The sequence below is a fragment of the Perognathus longimembris genome, chromosome 5 (genome assembly GCF_023159225.1).
Source record: "Perognathus longimembris pacificus isolate PPM17 chromosome 5, ASM2315922v1, whole genome shotgun sequence".
NCBI classification, from domain to species: domain Eukaryota; kingdom Metazoa; phylum Chordata; class Mammalia; order Rodentia; family Heteromyidae; genus Perognathus; species Perognathus longimembris.
In genome coordinates, this window is record NC_063165.1 from 37,562,900 (window position 1) to 37,588,042 (window position 25,143).

At 39.6% G+C, this 25,143-nt stretch overlaps 1 protein-coding gene across 1 annotated transcript in view; it reads left to right on the top strand.

Annotated features, from left to right (window-relative positions):
- Positions 1–24,279, top strand: part of Hhla2 (HERV-H LTR-associating 2) — a 69,310-nt gene extending 45,031 nt beyond the window's left edge. Inside the window, 1 exon segment of the mRNA XM_048345809.1 lies at positions 24,008–24,279. Within this exon segment, the coding sequence (XP_048201766.1) occupies positions 24,008–24,279 (272 nt within the window).
- The last annotated feature ends 864 nt before the right edge of the window (positions 24,280–25,143 follow it).

Sequence of the window (25,143 nt, forward strand, 5' to 3'; positions counted from 1 at the left end):
AGGGGATGTCTTGACAGTCTATTTTTTCTTGAAGAAAGCTTAATGTTATAGGTCAATTTGTATCTCCCTCCAAAAAAACAAACATTGTAGGCTAGATTTAGCATCTTAGAATGTGATCATATTTCTAAATAGCACCTTGAAAAATAAGTAATCAAGTTAAAATGATTTTGACAGTGTGACATCTTTATGACAAGGGGAAATTTGGATAGATCGTCTCTCATGGAAGATGATGTGAGCACAGTGGAAATGTCATGTGAAGGTAAGGGACTGGAGTGATACATTGACAAACCATGGGACACTGAAGCTTGCCAATAGGGAAGAAGAGGCAAACAAGAATTATCCCATAGGTTCCTTACAGAGTATAACATTGATTTTTTTTTTTTTTTTTTTTGGCCAGTCCTGGGCCTTGGACTCAGGGCCTGAGCACTGTCCCTGGCTTCTTCCCGCTCAAGGCTAGCACTCTGCCACTTGAGCCACAGCGCCGCTTCTGGCCATTTTCTGTATATGTGGTGCTGGGGAATCGAACCTAGGGCCTCGTGTATCCGAGGCAGGCACTCTTGCCACTAGGCTATATCCCCAGCCCTATAACATTGATTTTTGGATGTGCAATATACACGGTTATCAGGAAACAAACCCCTGTCATTTAAAGCCACTTAGTTTGTGGGATTTTTTTCATCACAGCACTAGGATCTAATATGTTTGTGAATAAGATAATCCTTCTGCTATAGAGGCATTCCCTGTGCTTCCTGTCTTATTCAAGACTTGACATAGCAACCCTGCATGCCCTAAGCTTGACCCAGGTTGGGAAAATATTAACTCTGTAGGCTCCAGGAACTCTTTTTCTGGAAGCCTATGCCCATGCTCCATCTGTCCTTGCATGGAATTCAGTTCCTCTAGTTCAGACTGAAGAAGAGGGTCACCTGTTCCTTCAGATCATCATTCAGATGTGTGCCAGCTGCACTTGAAGGTCCTTCAAGGCAAAAGATGAGCTTAGAGCACAGACCCTTCTGAGTTTCCTGTGGGATGTGCTTCCCTTGAGACAAGCTCAGAACCTAACATTATGGGAACATAGGCATAGTCCTGCTTTCTAGAAGAATGATATTTGTTGCCCTTAGCTTTGTTGTCCAGTTGAATCTGTTGCTTAATTTGCTAATGTATGAAGACGCATTTCCAACTACATGTCATGTTAGAGTTTGCAAAGCATCATTTGACTCAGGCATTTGGTTGGTGGTACTGCCTTTTTGGCATAGCAAAGCTGGAGTTACATCTCCTGAGATCCACTTCTATCTTTTTCAGCCTGGTAGCCTCAATTCTACTCCTATCTTCAGAATCCAGACTAGACTGCAGGAAGTCACTAGAACAGTGCTGTTTTTGTCCTAATTTTAGAATAACTATCAGGAGGAAAATATCACATATCCAAATTAGGAAAAGTTGGCTGCTGTGTTCACAATACTTTTGGGAGAGGAAAAAAAAGGGACAAGGTAACAAACAGTACAAGAAATGTATCCAATGCCTAATGTATGAAACTGTAACCTCTCTGTACATCAGTTTGATAATAAAAATTTGGAAAAAAAAAAAGAAAAATTCTAGGTAGTTAAATTCAATTCAATTGGGTTAGCTTCCTATTGCTGTAACAGTTATTTGAGAAAACTCAGAAGACTGCTGGAAGGGGTGACATTGATCAAGATGCATTATATTCAAAAACTAACTTGTCAAATTGAAACCCCTCTGTACAGCTATTTATTTAAAAAAAAAAACAGAGAAAAGCCAATTACAAGGAAGAAAGGATTGTTTTGGCTCTCAGCTTCTGTGGTTTGAGTTCAAGTTCCCTTGATCTGGTTTCTTTAAACTTGTGGTGAAATGGTTTATTATGATGGGGAAACAGTGGAGTTGCTAAAAACCTCATAGCACCCAGTAAACTATTTCTGTAGCTTTCTTTATGTTTATGTATCCATTCATACCATATATCCATCTACCTATCTGTCCAGCTAGGGCTTTGCATGAACTTGCCAACCTTCTTCTGCTAGGCTCCACTTCCAAAACATTCCACCACCTTTAAATAGTACCACTAGCAAGTGCCAATGCTTTAACATATAACCCTTTGAGGAATACCATCAAGCTACAGCCTTCTACATCTGGTCCTTAATGGTTTTATCCATTTCACTATCCAAAATGCATTTATTTCATCTCCAAGAGTCCCAATAATCTTAACACTTTAAGCCTTTTTGAAAGGTCTAACTCCAAAATCTCCTCTGAGACTCTTATATGTATACTCCTGTAAAACATAAAAAGAAAGAAAAACTAAACAGGTTATACACTTCCAATATATAGTTGCAATTTCAAAAGGAAATACTCAAAATAGTTAGGGGGGATCAGATCAAAGCAAGATGAAAATGTCTCAAAACTAAAAACAAGAACAGAGAAAATATTAAGTTCTGTATTTCTTTGCCATACATGTGGAATGCATAATAGCATTATTTGATCTGCATAGGGTTTGGATAGCCCTACCTTATAGTCTCATTGGTTATACTCTACATACCCATTGTTGTAGTCTGGCTCTACAACTTCTCTTGGAATGTGCTAGAATGTATTTCATATTTTGGTATCTTAATTTCTTGATGTATTCAGCATATCTTTGGCATCACCCTGTCAGAGTCTGCTTGACGGGACTTGAACCCTGCCACTATCTTTCCAGGCTTTCTTTTAAACTCACAATGGAAGCCTCCACAACTCTACAACTCTTATATGCTACATACCTAAAACCCCAGCATCATCTGGATGATCTCAAGGTTTGTTACAGGCATGAGCCATTCCTACTGTACCCTCCTTGGTTATAATTTATGCTTGTCACTTTTCTGGCTAAACTCCAAGCTTTAAAATATTTCTGTTCTCATTTTTTTGCTGTTAATTTTATCATAAATCTGGCTAAAAGCAGCTAGTGAAACAAGTCTCATAGATAATTGTGTGCTACTTTGAAGTTCCCTTTACCAGGATAATTAGAAATTACCTTTAAATTCAGCCTCACAAAGTCTCGAAGTATAGACAAAAATCACTCAAATTCTTTGTCACCATGTAAAGAGAATGGCTTGTATTATAATTCATAGTACAGTTCTTATTTCCATCTGAAACTTCTTCAATATGTTAACTGTTCATTACCCTCAGTAGAATCATAAGCAATCCTTAGAACAGTAGACAATTTCTCTAGCTTGCTTTTCTGAACTTTTCTAAACTCTTTTCTTAAACCAATTTCCTTATGTATAGTTACACCTGCTAACCGGTTGTAATTTTTTTTTATTAGAGATACTGGGGTTTGAACCCAAGACCTCATGCTTGTTAAGCTGATATAGTACCATTGAGCTATGCTTCTACCCTTGTTTTACCACTCATTATTTTTAGGATAGAGTCTTCCATGGGTTCAGCCATGGATTTGAGCCAAAATCTGCTTATGGATACACGCTTCCAATAAGTGCCACAATAACAGACATATACCACCGTTCCAGCTTCCCTCCATGGAGACAGAATCTACTGGACTTCTCTGCCCATGGAAGATCATGGAACCATGATGTCGCTAATCTCTGTCTGACAGGAGTACCCAACATACTCAGACATCACTTGAGACATCTTACACACTTTTTAGTCTGTTTAGTCTTAAACTACGGTCTTCCATTCTGAGCCTCCCCAAAGTAGCAATGATGACAGGTACTAGCCATTGACATTTAGCTCTAAGGAGTGATTTTTTAATTAATACTTTCTGCCTCAGTTTTTTATCCCAGTAGCATATACCAGAGATAAATCAACTTAGAGGGAGGAAATTTTTATTTTGTCTCACATTTTCAGAGGATTTGGGGGGCATGTTCATTTGATCCCATTTGGTCCATCCTGTGCTAGCACAGTAAGTAGTAGGAGTGTATGTTGGATGATCTGCTCACCTCATGGCAGCTTGCAAGTGGTGTGAGAGAGCCAGGATCCCAATTTTCCTTTGAGGGATGTATTCCTAATGACCTAATTGTGTTTACTAGTCCATACCTCTTGAGAACTTGTTTGGAGGTTCCAGCAGGGAAGCACAGCACTTGTATACGCTAGACCCGAAGATAGGTTCTCCTCTATCATCAATGGTCATCCTCTTCCACCACATGCACATTTTCAGGAGGGATGCACATGGAATGAGGAAGGGGACACCTGCCTAGCCAGCTGGATCAGCCAAATCAATCCTGGTGATCAATGGGGTGATACATGTTGCAGCCAGATTGTCCTCACATCCTAGTCCATACCTTTTGAGGATTTCAACACCTCCCAAAAGTTCCATAGGATTTGATTTTTATTATAACATTTTTTTTAAAAAGAGGGTATGTGATGGGGATAGTAAATCTATAGTTATCATAACAGATTCAGTCAGATTTCTATACTAATCTCCCTACCACTTTCTCCCCCAACCAAGGAAGTATCAAGATTCCTATAGAGGAGTCCTATCCTTATCTGAAATTCCATAAAATATTGTTCAGAGAAAATATATGGATTTCTGAGAGTGAATAATGATGAAGGTAGAATTCTCTTACACTACTTTTAGTGGTAAAAATATCTAAACAAGGGAGGAAAGAGCTACTAAAGTAGGAGTAACTACTAAATTTCAATGTTCTAATCACCTGTAGATTGATCCTTTTCTACAATAGTATGATCATCTCTCCATAAGAATTTGAAAGGACGGAAGGTATGAGAAAAATGCGGGAGGAGGTAACAAGTTTGACAAGAAATGTGCTCTCTACCTTACATATGTAACTGTAACCCCTCTGTATATCACCTGGACAATAAAATTAAATTCAAAAAGAGTTTGAGAAAACCAATTACTATGTGTCATTAAGTAATCTTAATGTTCTTTGTAGGAACAAAGCACTGTGCTGAAACCATATTTGTAAAGTGACAGAAACAGACAATAGCTGTGTGTTCAGGAAAGCAATGAAAAACCTGAGGGAATCTCTGACAATTTGCATTTTTCAACACTCTCGCAGATGGTTTGAGACCCTGTGATAGAATTCTGGCCGATTGCCTGGAGCCCTAGTGTAGTAGACCATTTCAAGTCTTGGCCATACAACTTTTAACTTGTGTGAGCCTGCAATCTCTTACCCATCTGTGTTATCACAAGGATAAAAGAAAATGGGTTTTGGAATGATTTTGAATACTGGTTCACTTTCAGTTCTGTACCACATTAGACTCTGACTTGAACATAAATAAACTTCTTTGTTTAATTCATCATGATTTGGTGGTGCTTCACCAGGACAGTTTAACTGTTCTAACACGTATCCCCCTAAGCTCATTCTATGAAGTGGGGTCCTTTGAGCTAGGTGCATAACACAGAAGATAGGCAAAAGGGGTTCTTTCCTTCACAAAGTCTATAACAGCAAACAGCAAAGTATGTTTGTCTTGGGTTAGAATGAAAACTCAAACTGGGTGCAGATAGCTTATATCTATAATTCTATAGGTATAATTATTCTATATATATTCTATAGGAATAATTATTAATGAGGCTGAGATCTGAGAATCATAAACTTGGAAGTCAGCTTACAAATTTGCAAGACTCTCATCTCCAATTAATCAGCAAAAATCTGGAACTAGAGGTATGACTCAAGTGATAACACATCAGATATGAATTAAAAACTGAGCAAGAGTGTAAGGTCCTAAGTTCAAGCTCCAGTACTTGCACAAACAAGCAACAAAGAATGAGAATTCAACATTGAATTGTCCTGGAGTTTGTGTCCTGGTCTCGCTGAAGCTAATCTGGACAGCACACAGGCTGCAGGTTAAGAAGGATTATTCTCAGAATTTGCAACTGTGTCACAGTGGGGCTTATTTTTCATGGCCACCTTTTCTCTTATGTGGAAGACACTTTAGAAGCAGTATTCCAAATATATACAAAATAAGTTGTTCTGGTTTCATAGCCCAAGGTTAACACCACTTCCTCTCACAAGACTCCATGAGCTGGACTTTCATATCTATCCTTAGGTACTAGGCTTAGGCTTTTGTTTATATCTCAGAGAAGAATCCATAGGCCTTAAAGCACATAAATTGGACAGCTAAGGGCTAAATTATATATCCTCCAAATTCATCCATTGAAGTCTCAACCCCTCGGGATGCAATGACATTTGGAAACAGGGTGTTTAAAAAAGGCATTTGAGATAAAATGAATATGTTATGACTCTAATCCAATAACACTGGTGTCCTCATAATATGAGAAAGATATAAGGGATGTGTGCACATAGATGAAAGATCATATGGGGACACAACAAGAAGGCAGCCATCTGTCTGCAAGTCAAGGACAGAAGTCTCAGGAGAAATCAAACCTGCCAACTCCTTCATCTCAGATTTAGCATCTCCAGAACTATACGGAAATTAATTTGTGTTGTGTAAGCACCCAATCTGTAAATTTCATGACAGACACCCCTGTAAACTAATGTGGTGATCTTCATGCGCAACATCACTAGCTTTAAGATATTTCCCTGTGTTCCTTTGGAGAAGTTCCTGTTTTTACAACAGTTAACTCACTATACAGGAAGGCAAAACCATCCTGAGCCTAGTGTCAAAATCCTGTGTACAAACATACATTCTAAGGCATCAAACTGACTGTTTCAAATGCTAGTTTTCTCAGTTGTCTATGAATCTTAATGAGTGCCTGAAGAGAAGTAAAACGGTTTATGTGCAATGGAAATGATTCAGTCCTAGAGAATGCCTGCTACATAGACATATCACATTCAGAAACAAATCTTCCGAATGAAAACTCCCTCAAGTTTTCAAAGAAAAATAAAGCACTCAAGACTAAAGACATTATGGTAAGAATTTCCTTCTTCTGTTTCTTCAATGTGAGAAATGAAATAAAAACATCAAAAATAAAGCATTGAATCTTAAAATTCTAGCAATAGTGAATAATGCTGCAATGAATATGGTTGTGCTAGTGGCTTTCCTGTCTCTTGGTTTGCAATCTTTTGGATAAGTGCTCAAGAGTAGAATTGCTGGAGTGTAAGGTAGTTCTATATTTGTTTGAGGAACCACCATACAGCTTTCCAGAGTTTACATTACCACTAACAGTGTAATAAAGTTTCTTTTTAGCAGCATCCTCACCAGCATTTGTTATCATTAGAAAGGCAAGGTCAAAATTCAACAAAAGGGGTAAGTAATATCAAGAGAAAAGGGGTAGAGTTAAGAACTGCAGTCAAGGGGCTGGGGATATGGCCTAGTGGCAAGAGAGCCTGCCTCGTATACATGAGGCCCTGGGTTCGATTCCCCAGCACCACATATACAGAAAACGGCCAGAAGCGGCACTGTGGCTCAAGTGGCAGAGTGCTAGCCTTGAGCAAAAAGAAGCCAGGGACAGTGCTCAGGCCCTGAGTCCAAGGTCCAGGACTGGCCAAAAATAAATAAATAAATAAATAAAACCTTATACTAAATAAAGAAAAAACAAAAGCATTTCCCCTAAAAAAAAAAAAAAAAAAAAGAACTGCAGTCAAAGGAGAAAGATGGCGCCGACACAGTAGGGAGGCACCCTGACTCGCTCCAACTGAATAGTGAGCTGGGAACTCCAACACCCAACACCCCATCAAGAACCCAGCAAAACCAGCAGCCAGAAGCAGTGGAGATATGCAGGAAAACACAAAGGAGTAAAAAAGAAGAGCCAAAAACCTACATGGAGCCGGAGAATCTCCTGGGCACCCTCTCCCCACCAGCCAACCCTGGCCCGAACAGGGCCAGGCTGGGAAAGTGGAACTCGGCGATCGGCAGACAGGCTGCCGGGAGCCCAGAATCCAGACAGCAGAAAACCCCACAGTCACTAGGGAGGGTGCGGACCAAGACATACGACGGCGGCGACTAGAAGTTCGGGTCCACACTGGGTTCGGACAGATGGCGGCTGGGGAACCCAGCGCGGTAGAAGGGGGGAACCGGGGGACGCCACCACGACACTTCGCCACCCCCTGAAGGACCAACTATCAGAGACCCAAGCCCTACAAAGAAGCTAGATCTCCCTCCCTCCCCCTTCCCACCCCGAGGGAACAAAGAACCCCCAAATCAGGTGGGAAGCTCCCATCAGGCGCTGGGAAGTCAGTTTAGCAGGGGAAGGGCGGAGCAGCCCCAAGGCCAGACAGGATCCGGAACGGGACAAATCGGCCCTGTCCCCTTCCCAACAGGGGCCGGGGGATGGCCGGCAGTGCAAGCCCCACCCGAGGTGCCTGGACCTCACGGACTCTTAAAACTAAAATCACAGGCGCTGGTGGGCAATACCAGCACAGCAGGGACACCTGGGCCTGATCACGCGCCCCTCTCACAGTGGAGGTGAGGTCTGAGGGCGCCAATCCGCACCCAGACAGTTGATCCCACTGGGCCCCACACATATCGCACCCCACAACTGACTCACGGGAGGGCGCAAACACAACCCAACAACCCGGGGCTCGCTCTGGGGGGCTGGGAGGCGTACCCCGCTAAAGTGGACAGGGCCACAGCGCCAGCGCCTGTTGTAGCGGACGCACAGCGCACAGGTGGACAGGGCCCCCGACGACAGTGCCGGCTCTGGTAGGCGTACCTGGCACAGGTGGGCGGGGCCACAGCGGCACAGGAGGGAGGGCAGAGCTATAAACCAAACCTGAGAAGCCACCCACAGATCTCCAGGTGAGCAAATCACAAAGAAACATAACACAGTTCATCAAAGAGCAAGCCAACTCGCCAGCTCCAAAAAGCAGCATGACTGAAGAGGAGAAGGAGAATAAAAAAGCAAATGAGGCAATGTTAACAGGAATGATGGAAAGCATCAGAAATGAAATCAGAAAACAATTCCAGGAGTTTAGAGCAGAAATCTGGAAGGACACCCAGGAAGCCTAGAAAGAAATGGAAGCAAAAATGGATACAATGCAAGCCTCTTTTAAAGAAATGGAACCAAAAATGGATACAATGCAAGCCTCCTTTAAAGAAAATCTCCACATCCTGAGAATTGAAATGCATGAAAAAATAGATTTAAAATACAACTCTTTTTTTTTTTTTTTTTTTTTTTTTGGCCAGTCCTGGGGCTTGGACTCCGGGCCTGAGCACTGTCCCTGGCTTCTTCCCACTCAAGGCTAGCACTCTGCCACTTGAGCCACAGCGCAGCTTCTGGCCGTTTTCTGTATATGTGGTGCTGGGGAATCGAACCTAGGGCCTCGTGTATCCGAGGCAGGCACTCTTGCCACTAGGCTATATCCCCAGCCCTAAAATACAACTCTTTAAAGGAAGAAATTTCCACGATCAGAGCTGATCTGACAACCATAAATAGCTCTCTCATATCCATAAACTCTGCAATTGAACCCATAACACAAAGAGTTGACCATATGGAAACCAGAATCTCTCGCCTGGATGATGAAGCAGCCGACAACAACCAGAAAATGAGCACACTCCAAGTAACAGGGAAGCTTCAGGGCAGACTAATCCAGGAACTAATGGACAAAGACAAGAGATATAATCTGAGTATAATTGGAATAGAAGAAGGAGCCGAATACCAGAGCAGAGGGCTTAAACATGTTCTCAATAAAGTTATTGCAAAAAATTTCCCCAATCTCACAGGGGACCCCATCCAGGTAACCGAAGCCTATAGGACACCTGGCAGGCCAGACCACAGAAAAGCCACCCCAAGGCACATAATATTCAAGACTTCAGACCTCAAGATTAAAGAGCAAATTCTGAATTCAGCCAAAGCGAAGAAAGAAATTTTCTACAATGGGAAGAGGATTCGAATAACAGCTGACCTATCCAAACAAACTTACCAAGCACCAAGTGAGTGGAAGAACACCATCCAAGTACTTCAGGCTAAAAATATGCAACCTCGGATCAAATATCCAGCGAAATCGAAGTTCACATTCGAAGGGAAAACCAGATCTTTCCACACCAAAGAGGAGCTAAAGGAGTATGTAAATAAAAAACCAGCCCTACAGCGAATTCTAAGAGGGGAGCCCCACCCAACAGAGATCGTACAAGACACACAGACAGAAACAGAAAGAGGGCTGGGGATATAGCCTAGTGGCAAGAGTGCCTGCCTCGGATACAAGAGGCCCTAGGTTTGATTCCCCAGCACCACATATACAGAAAACGGCCAGAAACGGCGCTGTGGCTCAAGTGGCAGAGTGCTAGCCTTGAGCGGGAAGAAGCCAGGGACAGTGCTCAGGCCCTGAGTCCAAGGCCCAGGACTGGCCAAAAAAAAAAAAAAGAAACAGAAAGAAACTACAATAGCCAAAGTCCAACAGAAAGAACAGCTCATTAAAGACAAGAAAAAAAAAAGAGGAAAAAACAGCCCAACAAGGAAATGGAAGGAGAAAAAACACCCTTACTCTTGATCTCTTTAAATATAAATGGTTTAAACTCTCCGATAAGGAGGAGCAGACTGGCAGAATGGATCCACAAACAAAAAGTTGACATCTGCTGCCTAAAAGAGACCCACCTTACAGCAAGAGACAAAAACAGGCTCCGAATGAAAGGATGGAGCAAGATCTACCAAGCAAACACACCTACCAAAATGGCACATGTAGCCATCCTGATCTCAGACAAGCTGGACTTTTCATTAAAATCAACTCAAAAAGACAAAGAAGGACACTACATATTAATACAAGGAAAAATCCAGAATCAAGACATCACGGTGATAAATGTATACTCACCAAACAAAAGAGGCCCTACATATGTCAAGCAAATTCTCACAGAATTACAGAACAAGATAGACGCAAACACAATCATAGTGGGTGACCTTAATACCCCACTATCTCCAAGAGACAGATCCAACACCCAGAGGATTAGCAAGGGAAATGAGGACCTAAGTAACACCATATCCCAAATGGATCTGACAGACCTATACAGAATCTTCCACCCTACAGAGACCCAATACACCTTCTTTTCAGCAGCCCATGGATCATATTCCAAAATAGACCACGTCATAGCCCACACAAAGAACATCAGCAAATACAAAAGTATTGACGTCATCCCATGTATTATATCTGATCACAGTGGATTAAAGGTAACCCTCAACAACAAAGGATACCACAGAGGCTATACACACTCTTGGAGGCTAAACCCCACACTGCTATCCAACACTTGGGCCACAGACCAAATTAAAGATGAAATCAATGAATTCATAAGCCACAGTGACAATGAAAACACATCACAAAGAAACCTATGGGGCACAGCTAAGGCAGTACTGAGGGGCAAGATCATTGCCCTCAGCACTCACATAAAAAGAATGGAAGCAGAGCAGGTGAATAACCTCACAATGAAACTAAAACAACTGGAGAAACAAGAAATGACAGAATCTAAAACGACTAGGAGGGGGGAGATCACAAAGATTAAAGAAGAGATAAATCTGATTGAAAATAGAAAGACCATTCAACAAATAAATAAGACTAAAAGCTGGTTCTTTGAGAAAATAAATAAAATTGACAGACCCCTCGCAAGACTTACAAAAAAAAGAAGAGACTCATATATGTAAAATCAAGGACTCCACTGGAAAAATTACAACAAGTACACACGATATTCAAACAATCATAAGGAGCTATTTCCAAAACCTCTACTCAGCACAAAAACAATAATTTTACAGAAATGGGTCAATTCTTAGAGAAGTACAAACTGCCCAACCTGAGCCAAGAAGAAATAAATCAACTAAATAAACCAATAACTTACAGTGAGATACAGGAGGTAATCAAGAACCTCCCAACAAAGAAAAGCCCAGGCCCAGATGGATTCCCCAACGAATTCTACAAAACCTTTAGTGATGAGCTAATACCAATACTCCTCAAACTCTTCTGTGAAATAGAAACAGAGAGATAAATCCCAAACTCATTCTACGAAGCTAATATCATACTCATTTCCAAACCAGGCAAAGACCCAACAAAAAAAGAGAACTACAGACCAATATCACTAATGAACACAGACGCAAAGCTCCTCAATAAAATATTCGCTAACAGGATCCAGAAACTGATCAAGAAAATCATACATCATGACCAAGTAGGCTTCATCCCACAGTCACAAGAATGGATCAACATCTGTAAATCAATCAACGTAATTCACCACATAAACAGATCTAAAATTAAGAATTACATTGTTATCTCAGTCGATGCCCAAAAAGCCTTTGACAAAATTCAACATCCATACCTATTAAAAGCTTTGGAGAGAACAGGAATAGATGGAACATTCCTCAAAACAATAAAATCCATATACAACAGACCAACTGCTAATATTATATTAAATGGAGAGAAACTTAAATCATTCACCCTAAATTCAGGAACAAGACAAGGATGCCCACTCTCCCCACTTCTTTTCAACATAGTGCTGGAATCCCTAGCCATAGCAATAAGGCAAGAGGAGGACATCAAAGGGATCCACATCGGCAAGGAAGAAATCAAGTTATCCCTATTCGCAGACGACATGATCTTATATCTGAAGGACCCAAAAAACTCAGTACCCAAACTCCTACACCTAATAAACCAATTTGGCAAAGTAGCAGGATACAAAATCAATCCACAAAAGTCAGCAGCTTTTCTGTACACTAGCAATACACAAACAGAAAAGGAAATTATGGAAACAAATCCACTTACAGTAGCCAAAAAAAGAATAAAGTACCTAGGGATCAACTTAACCAAGGATGTGACGGACCTATTCAATGAAAACTACAAAAATCTAATAAGGGAAATCAAAGAAGACACAAGGAGATGGAAAGACCTCCCATGCTCATGGGTAGGCAGAATCAATACAGTGAAAATGGCCATATTGCCCAAATTGTTATACAAATTCAATGCAATCCCCATCAAGGTCCCAGCTACATTCTTCACTGAAATAGAGAAAGCAACCCATAAATTCATATGGAATAGCAAAAAACCTAGAATAGCCAAAGCAATTCTAGGCAAAAAAAATAGTGCAGGAGGTATCACAATACCAGACTTCAAGCTCTACTACGAGGCCGTCATAACAAAAACAGCATGATATTGGTATAAAAACAGATCGGAAGATCAATGGATTAGAATTGAAGATCCAGAAATAAAACCGGACTCTTACAGCCAGCTGATATTCGACAAAGGAGCTGAAGACATACAATGGAATAAACATAGCCTCTTCAATTATTGGTGCTGGGAGAAGTGGGCAGCCATATGCAGAAAACTCAAAGTAGACCCAAGCCTATCACCATGCACCAAGATCAACTCAAAATGGATCAAGGACCTCAATATCAGACCTGAATCCTTGAAACTACTGAAGGACAGAGTAGGAAAGACGCTAGAACTTATAGGCACAGTTAGGAACTTCCTGAATATAGTCCCAGGGGCACAACAAATAGGGGAAAGACTTGACAAATGGGACTACTACAAGTTAAAAAGTTTCTGCACAGCTAAGGACATAGCCACCAAAATAGAAAGACAGCCAACGATATGGGAAAGGATATTTACCAGCACAGCAACAGACAAAGGCCTGATATTGGTCATCTACAGAGAACTCAAAAAACTAAGCCCCTCCAAGCCCAATAAACCTATTAGGAAATGGGCAAAAGAGCTAAAGAGACTTCACAAGAGAAGATATAAAAATGGCAAAGAAACACATGAGTAAATGCTCAACATCCCTGGTAGTAAAGGAAATGCAAATAAAAACAACCCTGAGATACCACCTCACCCCAGTTAGAATGGCCTATACTCTGAACTCAGGCAACAACAAATGCTGGAGGGGGTGCGGGGAAAGAGGAACCCTTCTCCATTGTTGGTGGGAGTGCAAATTAGTACAACCACTTTGGAGAACAGTATGGAGGTTTCTCAAAAAGCTCAATATAGACCTACCCTATGACCCAGCCATACCACTCCTAGGCATCTATCCTAAACAGCAAACCCCAAGATATCAAAAAGACATTTGTACTTCCATGTTTATCGCTGTACAATTCACAATAGCCAAAATATGGAAACAACCCAGATGCTCCTCCACAGACGAATGGATCCAAAAAATATGGTACTTATACACAATGGAATACTACATAGCGATTAGGAATGGTGAAATATTGTTATTCGCAGGGAAATGGTCAGAACTCAAACAAATACTGTTGAGTGACACAAGCCTAGAACACAGAAAACAAAGGGGCATGATCTCCCTGATATATGACTGTTAACAAAGGGAGACGGAGAGACAGTAGAGACCAGGTCTGTGAAACCAAAAACTGCTTGTCAAATAGTATTCCCCACAGGATTGGGGCAGTGACCCAACAGTACGTAACTTAAACCAAACAATTACTCAACATATAAAGGTCAAAAATTGACCTCTCAGGGGAATACAATAGCTCAAAAGCTATGTATGTACGTTCATATAAGACTACTGTCGACATATGGTCTAATATCGACATTACATTTAAAGCCCTAGGCGAACTTTCTTGGGCATGGCCACGTGGCTACTGTATATGTTCTTGATACATTGTATATTGTATATATGTCTACCTGACCTAGAGAAGGGATAGAAAAACAGGGTGTAAGATATCACAAGAAATGTACACACTGCCCTACTATGTAACTGTACCCTTTTTGCACAACACCTTGTCAAAAAATTTGTGTTCACATAAGATGATGCTAAGTGAAATGAACTCCATGTTATGGAAACAATTGTTATATCACAGTTGTAACTACTTTCAACGTCCCATGTGTATCTGTAGCTTCTATTATTGATGATGTTCTTGTATCACCTACCTGTGGTTGTACCTACACTATCTCTGTAATCTTATCTAAGTATATTGGAAACCGTGTATACTGGTATTGGAAGTAGGAAATTGAAAGGAAATACCAAATTTGAGAGACACAGGGTAAAAAAAGACAAACAACTACAAAAGCAATACTTGCAAAACTGTTTGGTGTAAATGAACTGTACACCTCCGGGTTGGGGAAAGGGAAAGGGGAGGAGGGAGGGGGGTATGAGAGACAAGGTAACAAACAGTACAAGAAATGTATCCAATGCCTAATGTATGAAACTGTAACCTCTCTGTACATCAGTTTGATAATAAAAATTTGAAAAAAAAATTGTGTTCAATTAATAAATAAATTAAAAATAAAAAAATAAAAAAAGAACTGCAGCCAAGAATTCAATGTATATCCTACAAAATTAAGAGGGATAGAGTGGGTAGGGGAAGGATGGGTTAGAATGTTGAAAGGTAATATTGATCAAGATGCTTTGTTAAATGTCAACTCCTTTGTACAATTACTTAAAGATAATAAAAAAAGTGAAAACTCTGTATATTTTTTGGTACACTGGGTATTGTATATATGCCTACCTGATCTAGGGAAGGTAAAGAAAAACAGGGATGTAAGATATCACAAGAAATGTACTCACTGCCCTATTATGTAACTGTACCCCTTTTGCACACACCTTATCAACAAAATTTAATTAATAAATAAAAAAGTTAAAACTCTGAAAAGCTAATGGTTTTAAATGAACAGTTATTATAATAGGCCATAGTTTTCTTCCAAAATCCATATAATAGAAATATAAGATTGTATTTCATTCAAAATATATATGCTTCAATCTGAAATTATGAAAAAGATAATTTTGCTATCTGAATACCATATCTGAGTTTGAGACCCTACTTTCAGAAAACATGCAAAAAATATTTTACTTATAAATGGGTAGAAATTTATTCATTTTCATCTGGCCAAGACTCAATCAGACCAAATTAACAATAATAATAATAATAGTAATAATTCATATAGTGCATATCTGTAAGTTGAGACCATGAGATAAAATTTGACATAGCTGAGTTCCAAGGAGTGAGCTATTTGGAAGAAAAAGGTAATGAAATATCACTAGATACCTGAGGCTTATTACCAGGATGAGCAAACCATGGGCTCTGTGCCAAATCCTACCACATGAATTTCATTTCTTATTGTCAATAGCTGCCTTGAGTTACAATTGCAAAGCTAAAACTGAATGCCTGGCACAGAGACCATCTGTTCCCCTAAAACTGAAAATATTCCCTACCTGACCTATTACAAAAATCCTTTTCCTGAGAAAGTCAAGAGTGAGTAAAAGGCTCTCAGTTCAAGCCCCAGTAATGTTGTGCTCATGTGTGCTCTCTTGCGCGCTCTCTCTCTCTCTCTCACACACACACACACACACTATATGATAAATCCAGAAAAAAAAACAGTGAACACGGTATATAATATTCAAATATGTTAAAATGCTTATTCTCTACATTATACCTTTAACCCAGCCAAGGCTCCTAGACTGTTTCATCATTAACTTTTGAAACCATTATCTAAATATCCTTCATTTATCTAAGAAATAAACTCTTGGGAATAAATTGAAGCATCTTGTAGCTACAGTTGTTTTCTGTCCTGGATTCGTGGAAACAATTTTAACTTAAAGTAATCTTTTCTATTTCCTAGAGTTCTGATTATGAGCCTCAACTATATATCTACTGGATATATGGTCCATAATGGAAAACATATACAGTCTTGAACTTTATGCTAAGACAAAATCTTGAGGCAATTCTCTTTAAGGTTGAGTTTATTTACATCACTAAGTCATAAGGAATGGTTATTATGAAAAGTATTAGGAAACTGACTTTTCTGCCAAATTACCATTACCAGAGGAAATAGTTCAGTTTCAGATTGATACAAATTTGGAGTCATGGTACTTTTGCTGGTTATCATCAACATTAGCCAATAATCAAGAGCAATTTTTTCCAAAAATAGTTCCATCTTTGAATTTTTTAAAATTTGTTATGTTTCATACCTTTCTTGACACATATGAACAATTTATAACTTTTCAGTTACTGAAACATCTGAGTAATTTTATGGCTTACCTTCATGCTTAATGTGAGGCATAATATGGATTTAGAAATGGAAATGTTTCTTTCACATGGTTATGGCTTAAAATTATGGAAATGATAAGCTCCTTGATTCCACTTAAAGAAGAAAAAAGTACCTTCAAGAGTTAAAACACTGTACACCAATCAGTTTTAGGTAGATGTAAATAATAACTGTGTTCCTTTATACTTTTACAGGATGGCTGGTGAGAAAGGGGAAAGGCTTTTTTACCTTTTGAAAAGGTTGAGAGAAGTCAGATAGAAACAGAAGATTAAGATAGATTTGATATTTGAGATGGGGACTTGGGAGACAATTTCATTGGAAAGAAAAGAGAGGCTAGGCTAAGAGGCAATTCATGCTGAGCTTCTTCTGTCTTTCAGTGACTACCTAAGTTTGGACATTCTCTCTTCTCCTTGGTTCCCACTAGGGGCTGATGGAGGATCCTGAAACCCTCTTCTGCACACTCACTTTTTGCTCAGACACAGCAAAGAATACTTCATCGCAGAGGGAAGGTTTGAAAGTATAGTTTCTTGTTGAAAGGCTTTATCATCCACTATTTTTTATCTACCAATGATCAGCAAACTTTTTTCCTCTAATTATCCATTTGAGAAGTATTTTAGGCTTTCAGGGCCACACAACTGTCATAACTATTCAGTTCTGCCATGGTAACATGAAGGTACAGGCCTTCATGAGAAAAAGAATGGATGTGAATAAATGTCAATAAAAATTTATTCAAATACAAAAGGAACATTTTCCTAGACTTCTCTAAGAACTCAAATCCAAAGGAAAAATGTATTATGATAGAATAAAGAATTATAAAGCTCATTTCCAAAAGCATCTCCTTGGATATATCTAAGGAAAGCAGAATATGGACCACCACAGCTTTGAACCAGGTAGAAAATTCTTACCTATTTCAGTATTGCATGGGATATTTGAGGAAAAGACTGGTAGTGGTCCATGAAGATTTGAGATGAACCTCTGTGATGATTAATGTTCACTCTCAACTTGACCAGATTGAGGGACGCACAGGGGATTCATAAAGCACATCTCTGGATGTGTCTGTGATCACATTTCCAGAGACAATTAGATCCTGAGGGTTTTGACACAATGGATGGATTAATCATGTGATAGGTAGATAATATGATATCCTGATAGGAAGGTGGTGAAAGATAGTAAGTTGAGTCTACTTGGAGGAAATAAGTCACTAATGTGAGTCCTATGAGGTATACCCTACACTGGACTCTTCTTCATTCATTCTTTTTTGTTGCTTCCTGGATGCCATGGTATACACTACTCTCTTTTGCCATTCTCTCCCTGACATCTCTGAAATCTTGAGCCAAAATAGATCTTTCTCCCCATAAGTGGTTTCTGTCAGGTATTTGATCACAGTGATGATAAAACTAATAGATCCTGTCAGTTTGATCTCAGCTGTCTTGGCAGTAGGTCTTCGCTTATATGACAATCATGGACATTGGTTGGCTTTTAAGTTGTCTTCTTTTCTTGTGTTGAGAATGGAGATCAAGGTCAGTAACCAAAGTGCCTTCTCCATCCTCCATCCTCTGGCTGTGACTGCACAACCATCCTTCTTTTCAAGCTATGCCAATAACAGCATTGAGTGAATGAAAGAAAACAGCATCTATAAATGTTTGGAAGCCCTGACTAGAAGAGCATTTGACCACCTGGTGAGCTCAAATCTTTGGAATTAAAGGAAATGCTTCATACCCCACGCTCAGCTCAGACTTGTCATCACTTCCAGGCCTCTGGGCTAAACTTACTCTGAATTAGTTCCCACCACAGTGAGAGTGAGCTGGGCTGGGTGAGTTACACAGTGAGTTATACTGTCAAGGTCTGGCCCTTTGCCTGTGAGTCTTTCTCTTCTGCTTTCTTAGTTAACTTCCTGGGTCCTATCTTAACAAATTGCTTTAGTCTCTCGGCAGCTGCCCATGTTTTATGTAGACCTAGGACCTTGAACCTTATCTTGTCCTCAGGCAATATTTTCCCTGAAGTCTGTAATTTACCTGGCTCATTCTTGATTGATTTTATGCTTATGGAGCTGGAGTGTGGGTCAGTGGTAGAGCATTTGCCTGGAATTTATGAGTAAAGGGGTTTGGTCACTACCACCAAGGGAAGTGGGGGGGGGGGGAGGAAGAAGAACTTTATGTTTGCACATCATTTTTTTCTCTGACATTCGACTCTATTTCCTTCTAGGCCTGAAGTCAGATAAAAGCATCAGTTTCATCCATGGCATTTTGATACAATCTGTGCTCAGAAAGGGTCTGGGATGGTATGTGTGATATTTGTAAGATCTGCTCAACTTTCCTTTCTGGATGTGCTTATTATAGTTACTATGAGTCATTAACTAAAACTTACACAGAGCTCATCCCCATGCCTTCCACCCGCCCCTTCTTTTTCCAGTCTCTTTACAGCTCATATTCTCTTCAGTTCTTTCTCTTTTTTTCCCCTTCTTAACCTCAGCTGTTTGGATCTCTGACTTCCTTTGCACTGATGATTATAATTGGGGAACTATTCTATGACATTCAGATGTACCTGACGAGACACAGACTCTCCAAGGGTTCATTTTTCCTCAGCTGCGTTTATTTATAGCCATAGGTTTGATGTTATCTGAAGCTAGTGGTTTTTTTTTTTTTTTACTGCAAAAGGAGACATTCATTTTTTTGTTCCTCATAGAAGGAAGTAGGACAAATATCAAGGCTCCATATTTTTTTCCCTTTCATCTAGAAATTCTTTTAGAGACTGATTCAGAGACTCTTCAGTAGACCATATTTCCTTACCATAGTCAGTTTTGTGAAAATGAGAGCTAGGAGTAAGAGCTAGGATAACTCAAAAGGCCAAATTTGTCTTGAGTTTCTTGTTAAATATTGACCCTCAGGGGAGTTTTGGTTGAAAACGGGCTATGTGAAAGAGGCTAGTTCCATCGAACATATTAATATGGGCTTTGCTGTCATTTAATTGTCTCACAAAATCACTGAGAGCACATTGCCAGTGGAATCTCAGACATCTAATTTTCTTGGCTGTCACCTAGCTTTGAATTAGGAGAACTAATCAGATAGATCATATGATCCTTATGAGATCCATGTGCTTTTAATGTGCCTTTGATCTATACAATGGTGAGCAGTTGGCCAATGTCAGCTTTCTGATCTTCCCTGTCACTTTTGTAACATGTGGGCCACGTTTATCCCCTCACTTCCCTGAGAAGCTAAGACATGCATTGTCTAAAACCTCTAGCTAGATATGACCTAGTTTCTCTCTCTCTCTCTCTCTCTCTCTCTCTCTCTCTCTCTCTCTCTCTCTCTCTCTCTTACTCTTACTCTTTACTTTATCTCTTTTTTCCTTCTTTTTTTTTTTGGCAGTACTGGAGTTTGAATTCAGGGCTTTGAACTTGCTAGGCAGGCGTTCTGCTACTTGAGCCATGCCTTCAGGCCCCTTGTTACACTGAAACAAAAGAAATGTCCAGCAAGCCAGGAGTCCTGTCTAATTCAATTTCCTCACTATTAGACTCGGTGGTTTCAGCAGGGTTTTGCCAGAAGCTTAATTCTTGGCTCCATCCTCTCCAAACAAACCATGTGGGCATGTGAGTACCCCTCCCTGATCTGACACTAACTTCAGTGTACAGCACTTAGTTTTTTCATCCTTTCCTCCACAGTCCAGCATCATCAGTCAGTTCTTGAATGTCAAATAAAACAATCTGTTAAAAGGAGGCTCCATCAGTGTATACAGTCCTTCTACATACAGGTGCTTTGTGTTGTGTTACACTGGGTCTCATATGAGAGTACAGAGTAGACTCTACCCACATATAAGGAAATTAGACAAAAATGGCAGTAATTTGGGACAAGCATTCTTTTGTATCAATATCGGTGCAATTCATAAAATATTCTAGCATACAGTGAAATTCAATTTTTTCTCAGTAACTTCCAAAAGGTATCACTAATGTAACCAAACACAAGGAGCTCTGTTCAGTTGAGAATTCTGAAATATGTAACTACTCACCAACTATTCAGCAAAAATGATCTTAAGTACCCCAAATTTTCTCTTTCTTCTTCTTTCTCTGAATGTTTTATTTCAGGTTCTGCTTTAGATTCTAAGAGTTCAAACTAAAAACAGAAAAAGAAAGACCTTGCTTTCATTCCATTCCAGAGCTCTCTGAAATGAATAAATAAAAAGCATTAGATAAAATACCCTTTTGAACAAAAGTTTCATTTTTCCCCCACAAAATGTATGTTACTAACGTAGCTCTCTTTAGAGTTGCTGGGAGATTCTAAGTTCAAATCAGGTCCCTAAAATTGGAACAGGATGAAAGACAAGTGACTGCTTTCATTTGTCGTTTCACTTACAGCTTTGACATACTTTGGTCTTTCAGCTGTAGCTCAAGAGCTAGAATTCTAAAGCATATATTAAAGTAGAAAATTTCCATCTTGTCTGTGACCATGTTTTAATGTTTACATTTATTACTCTTAGATTTTTCTAATGTATTCAATCCTGTGGTGAATCAATCAAAGTGCCCAAGCTCAAACAAGGAAGGTGATAGCTCCTGCCTGGCATCTTGTGTTTTAGTCTTGACAACACCAAGGCATTACCAAAAAGTTAAATTGATCCAGAGAACAAGCAATAGACTAGTGCCCAAGAGCCATCTTATGAAGAACACATGAAAAATAAAGAGGCTGCACTGGGCATCTCACATAAAATAAGCTACTATCACCTTAACCATCACTAGTTCTACAAATGGATTCCTTAGACAGGAAGGAAGGTGTCCTGAGCATCTGTGTTTTTAAATATATACCAGGGAATTATTGTCAGATATGTTATAAAGGCGGTTCAATTTTTAAATAGTATGTTTGATGAAATCCTTAAAGTTGGTGTAGGGATAAAATGCATACCAAAGAAGAATAAATCCAAACAAAGCACTTGGAGAATAAGATAATATATGAGTACACATGTGAGGCCCTTTACTGGCCATGTAATTCTGGACAGCTTTGAAGAGAGGGGAAAGTAACCTTCTCTCAGTAGTCCTTAATATTGATAGTAAAAGAAAAAAAAAAGAAAGGAAAGGAAAGAAAAGAAAGAATGCAAAACTTAATAGCAGTTATAAAATACAAATAAAATGTTGGGAATTTTAATAAGGCCTTCTTTTTCCCTCAACACTCACTTCAATATAAACCAAAAGCAAATGCTTACATAGCATTTTCCTCAGAGGAAATGTCATATTTTTTCAGAGGGAAACTGTTACCTTTAACTCCAAGGAAGTGAATATTCAGAGAAGACAACATGGGATAATTTGAGTTTATCACTTTAAAAATTCTAATAAAGTTTTTTCATTGGAGTTCTCCCAAGAAAGAAATAACCTAAGGTTACAAGTACATGTCCAAGTTAATGAAGTGTTTATGATGTGGCTAAAGAGAAAACTTGAGAAAAGGCTAATAGAATATACCGCCATCTAGTGGCTCTGAATGGTATGAGTGCTCTAGCCTTAATGCCATTCATAGTTTTGACCTAGGTACTAGTTGACTTAATATACAAACATGTTAATATGTTATATAGGACATGTTAATATGTTATTCAGCCAACTGTATTTCTCTTTGTTTTTTTGCAATGTGTAATGTATGAAAGTTACTTCTCTTATTCAAGATGGTGGCTTTAGAAAGCTTATAGCCAGAAAAGCCAAAAATACATAAATGAAAGTAGGCTTAATAGTTTTACAAGACACAGGTTTACAGGGACCCCTTTGTCACATTACCATCTTCATAAAGTCCAAATGTCCTCAGGAAATATTTATGAATGAACAAACGAACCAGTGATGTATCAAGAGCTGTCTACTTAAGACACTGTCTTTGGAGCACTGTAGAGTCAGTGCTAATTTTCCCTGACCACACCTTCCAAAAGACTTCTGTCCCAAAGTGGCAGCCGTGTCTTTAAAAAACCTTTTCTTCTACTAATAGGAATGCAGAGAGGAGCTATGTTTCAATGTTTCTAGGTGACATTTCAAAGATTGAGACAAGAAGACATGTTCAACTAAGAGAGAAGAGGCTCTCATGACTGGTAGAATAAATTCTTTTCAGTTCTTTGGCATGAAGTAATCTTTAGGGTCCTTTCAATCACTATCCCACCTTCAAAGACAAGGCCAGAGGTTTTCCTTGAATACTTTCATCAAATAATTTACACATAGTTAACTTTTCACAAATGAATATCTGAAGCAATCACTTGAAATCACATTTGAAAACCTATCTCAAGTTTTATGGGGAAAATATTTTGGCTGACTGTTTAAACTATGTTTAAGCTATGAAGGTATTTATTCTTTCAGCTTTTGTCAAACATTTGCTGAGCCCTTCCTACAGGTCAGTTCTTCTCCAGTGTTAAGGTCCACATGAAGTATGATAGAATCTGGTTAAAATGCAGATTTTGACACAGCTAGCAGGTGGCTGGCTAAGATTATGAATGTCTCACAAGCTCCCAAGTGATGCCCAAGCACCTGGCCACATTTTGAGAAATAAGGACCAAATAACAGCTACACATGAGTAAACAGCACAGCGACAATGCCTGTATTCACTACAATAACAAGACTCACATTTCTAGATGGTTTTCTGAGTCGATTACACAAAACAATGCTTATTTGCATGGCCCAATGAGGACAACTGACCATTCTCTTTTATGATCAGATCTCCAATTTTTCTAGGGTCACCAATTCCCTGACTTGTTCCATTTTAGTTGTTCTTAGTTGCTGGGTGAAGGTGGGGTGATGGTACCAGAGCTTGAATTTAGAGCCTCATGTTCTCATTTGGCTTTCTTGCTCAAGGCTGGTGCTTTACCACTTGAGCCACACCTTCAGTTTGGCTTCTTGGTTAGTAAATTGGAGCATTTCACCAACTTTTCTGCCCAAGCCAGCTTTGATCCATGATCCTCCCAGCCTCCTGAGTGGCTAGGATTACCAGTGTGAGATTCTGATGCTGGCATCTTAGTTGCTTCTTTAATCTGACCTGTGAGGCTAGAAAATCTGTTCTGGAAATGAAGAACAGCTATGTTAGTAAAAAGCTTGAGTTTCAGACCCATGATGTCAGGAAATAGTCTTCCTAAAAGCTAATGAAGACCATTCAGCCCTGGGTAATTGGTTAGCGGGTTTACTTCTCATCCACAGTGGGCCAGTTTTAGAATTATAACATAAAAAGACATCCTTTTTTCAACAGATTTTTTTGCCATCTGTCAGAAAACTATCACGAGACTTGAAGATGGGGTTTCTAAACTGTTGTGCGTGGACAGCCTGTGTAACTTCATAGGGGTGGTTCTGCGTGTTCAGGGCTCTGCCAGTTCTTCAAGGCGGTCCTCTCAGATACAGACACAGAATCCCTGTACTTCAGTGGTGTGTTTAACTGTCTACACCAGTGGCTGCCATTATGTCACTCAACACTGTGACAGGAACAAAGCCCAAGCCAGGTCATTGCCAGTAGTCAAGGGATGACCCCAGATAGGCTAAACAGAAGGGGTGCAGGAAAAGCAGTACTTTAGCTCAAGCATATGACAGTGCTAACTAGCCTCTCATAAATGCAAGCTTTTCATAGTAAGGGGTCCCAGATGTAACAAACTCAACCATCCTATACTACAGTGCTATTGCTAGTTCAGACTCTGTGAAAGGAGCCTCTAGTACCCAAGATCTGTGAGGCAGGGCTGAAGTTCAGGCTAGAGGCAGTGGGGCAAAGCTTTGCAAGCTCATTTGTTCCTGTTCTGAGACTCTGGTCTATGATGAGACAGATCAAGAATTAAAACAGACATACACATACACACACACACACACACACACACACACACACACACAATTAATATCTCATGTGAATTGTAAACTGTCTTTGACAACCTCTTTTAAAAGAGGATTTCCCTAGAGAAATATAGAGTACTCTCCTCAATTCTGACCTTACAAATTACTTGTAGGTCATTTGAAGTAAAATTCAAATCCCAAATTTCATCCCAAACTAGCTGTAAACCCCAAACCAGCTGCATTTGCCACAATTCATCATCTGCACCATAGACCTATAGAATCACAAACTCTTTGTTTTTTCAAGCATGCCAGGTGGTTTGGACTTAATAAACTTTTATAACCACTGATCTCAAACACTGTCTCAAATGCTCAGTGACCTGATCATAGACAATGTAGGTCAACAGAGAAAGGAACTTTCTTTTACACTTCCAACAATAATGAATTTGCTTCCAGTGCACGTAGAGTTTCATGCATCTCATATTGGTGCTGGTCTAAGTAGACAGTCTCACTAAATTGCTGTTTGACAGTATATCAAAGTTTTAAATTTGTTCCTTTAACCCAGCAATTTCA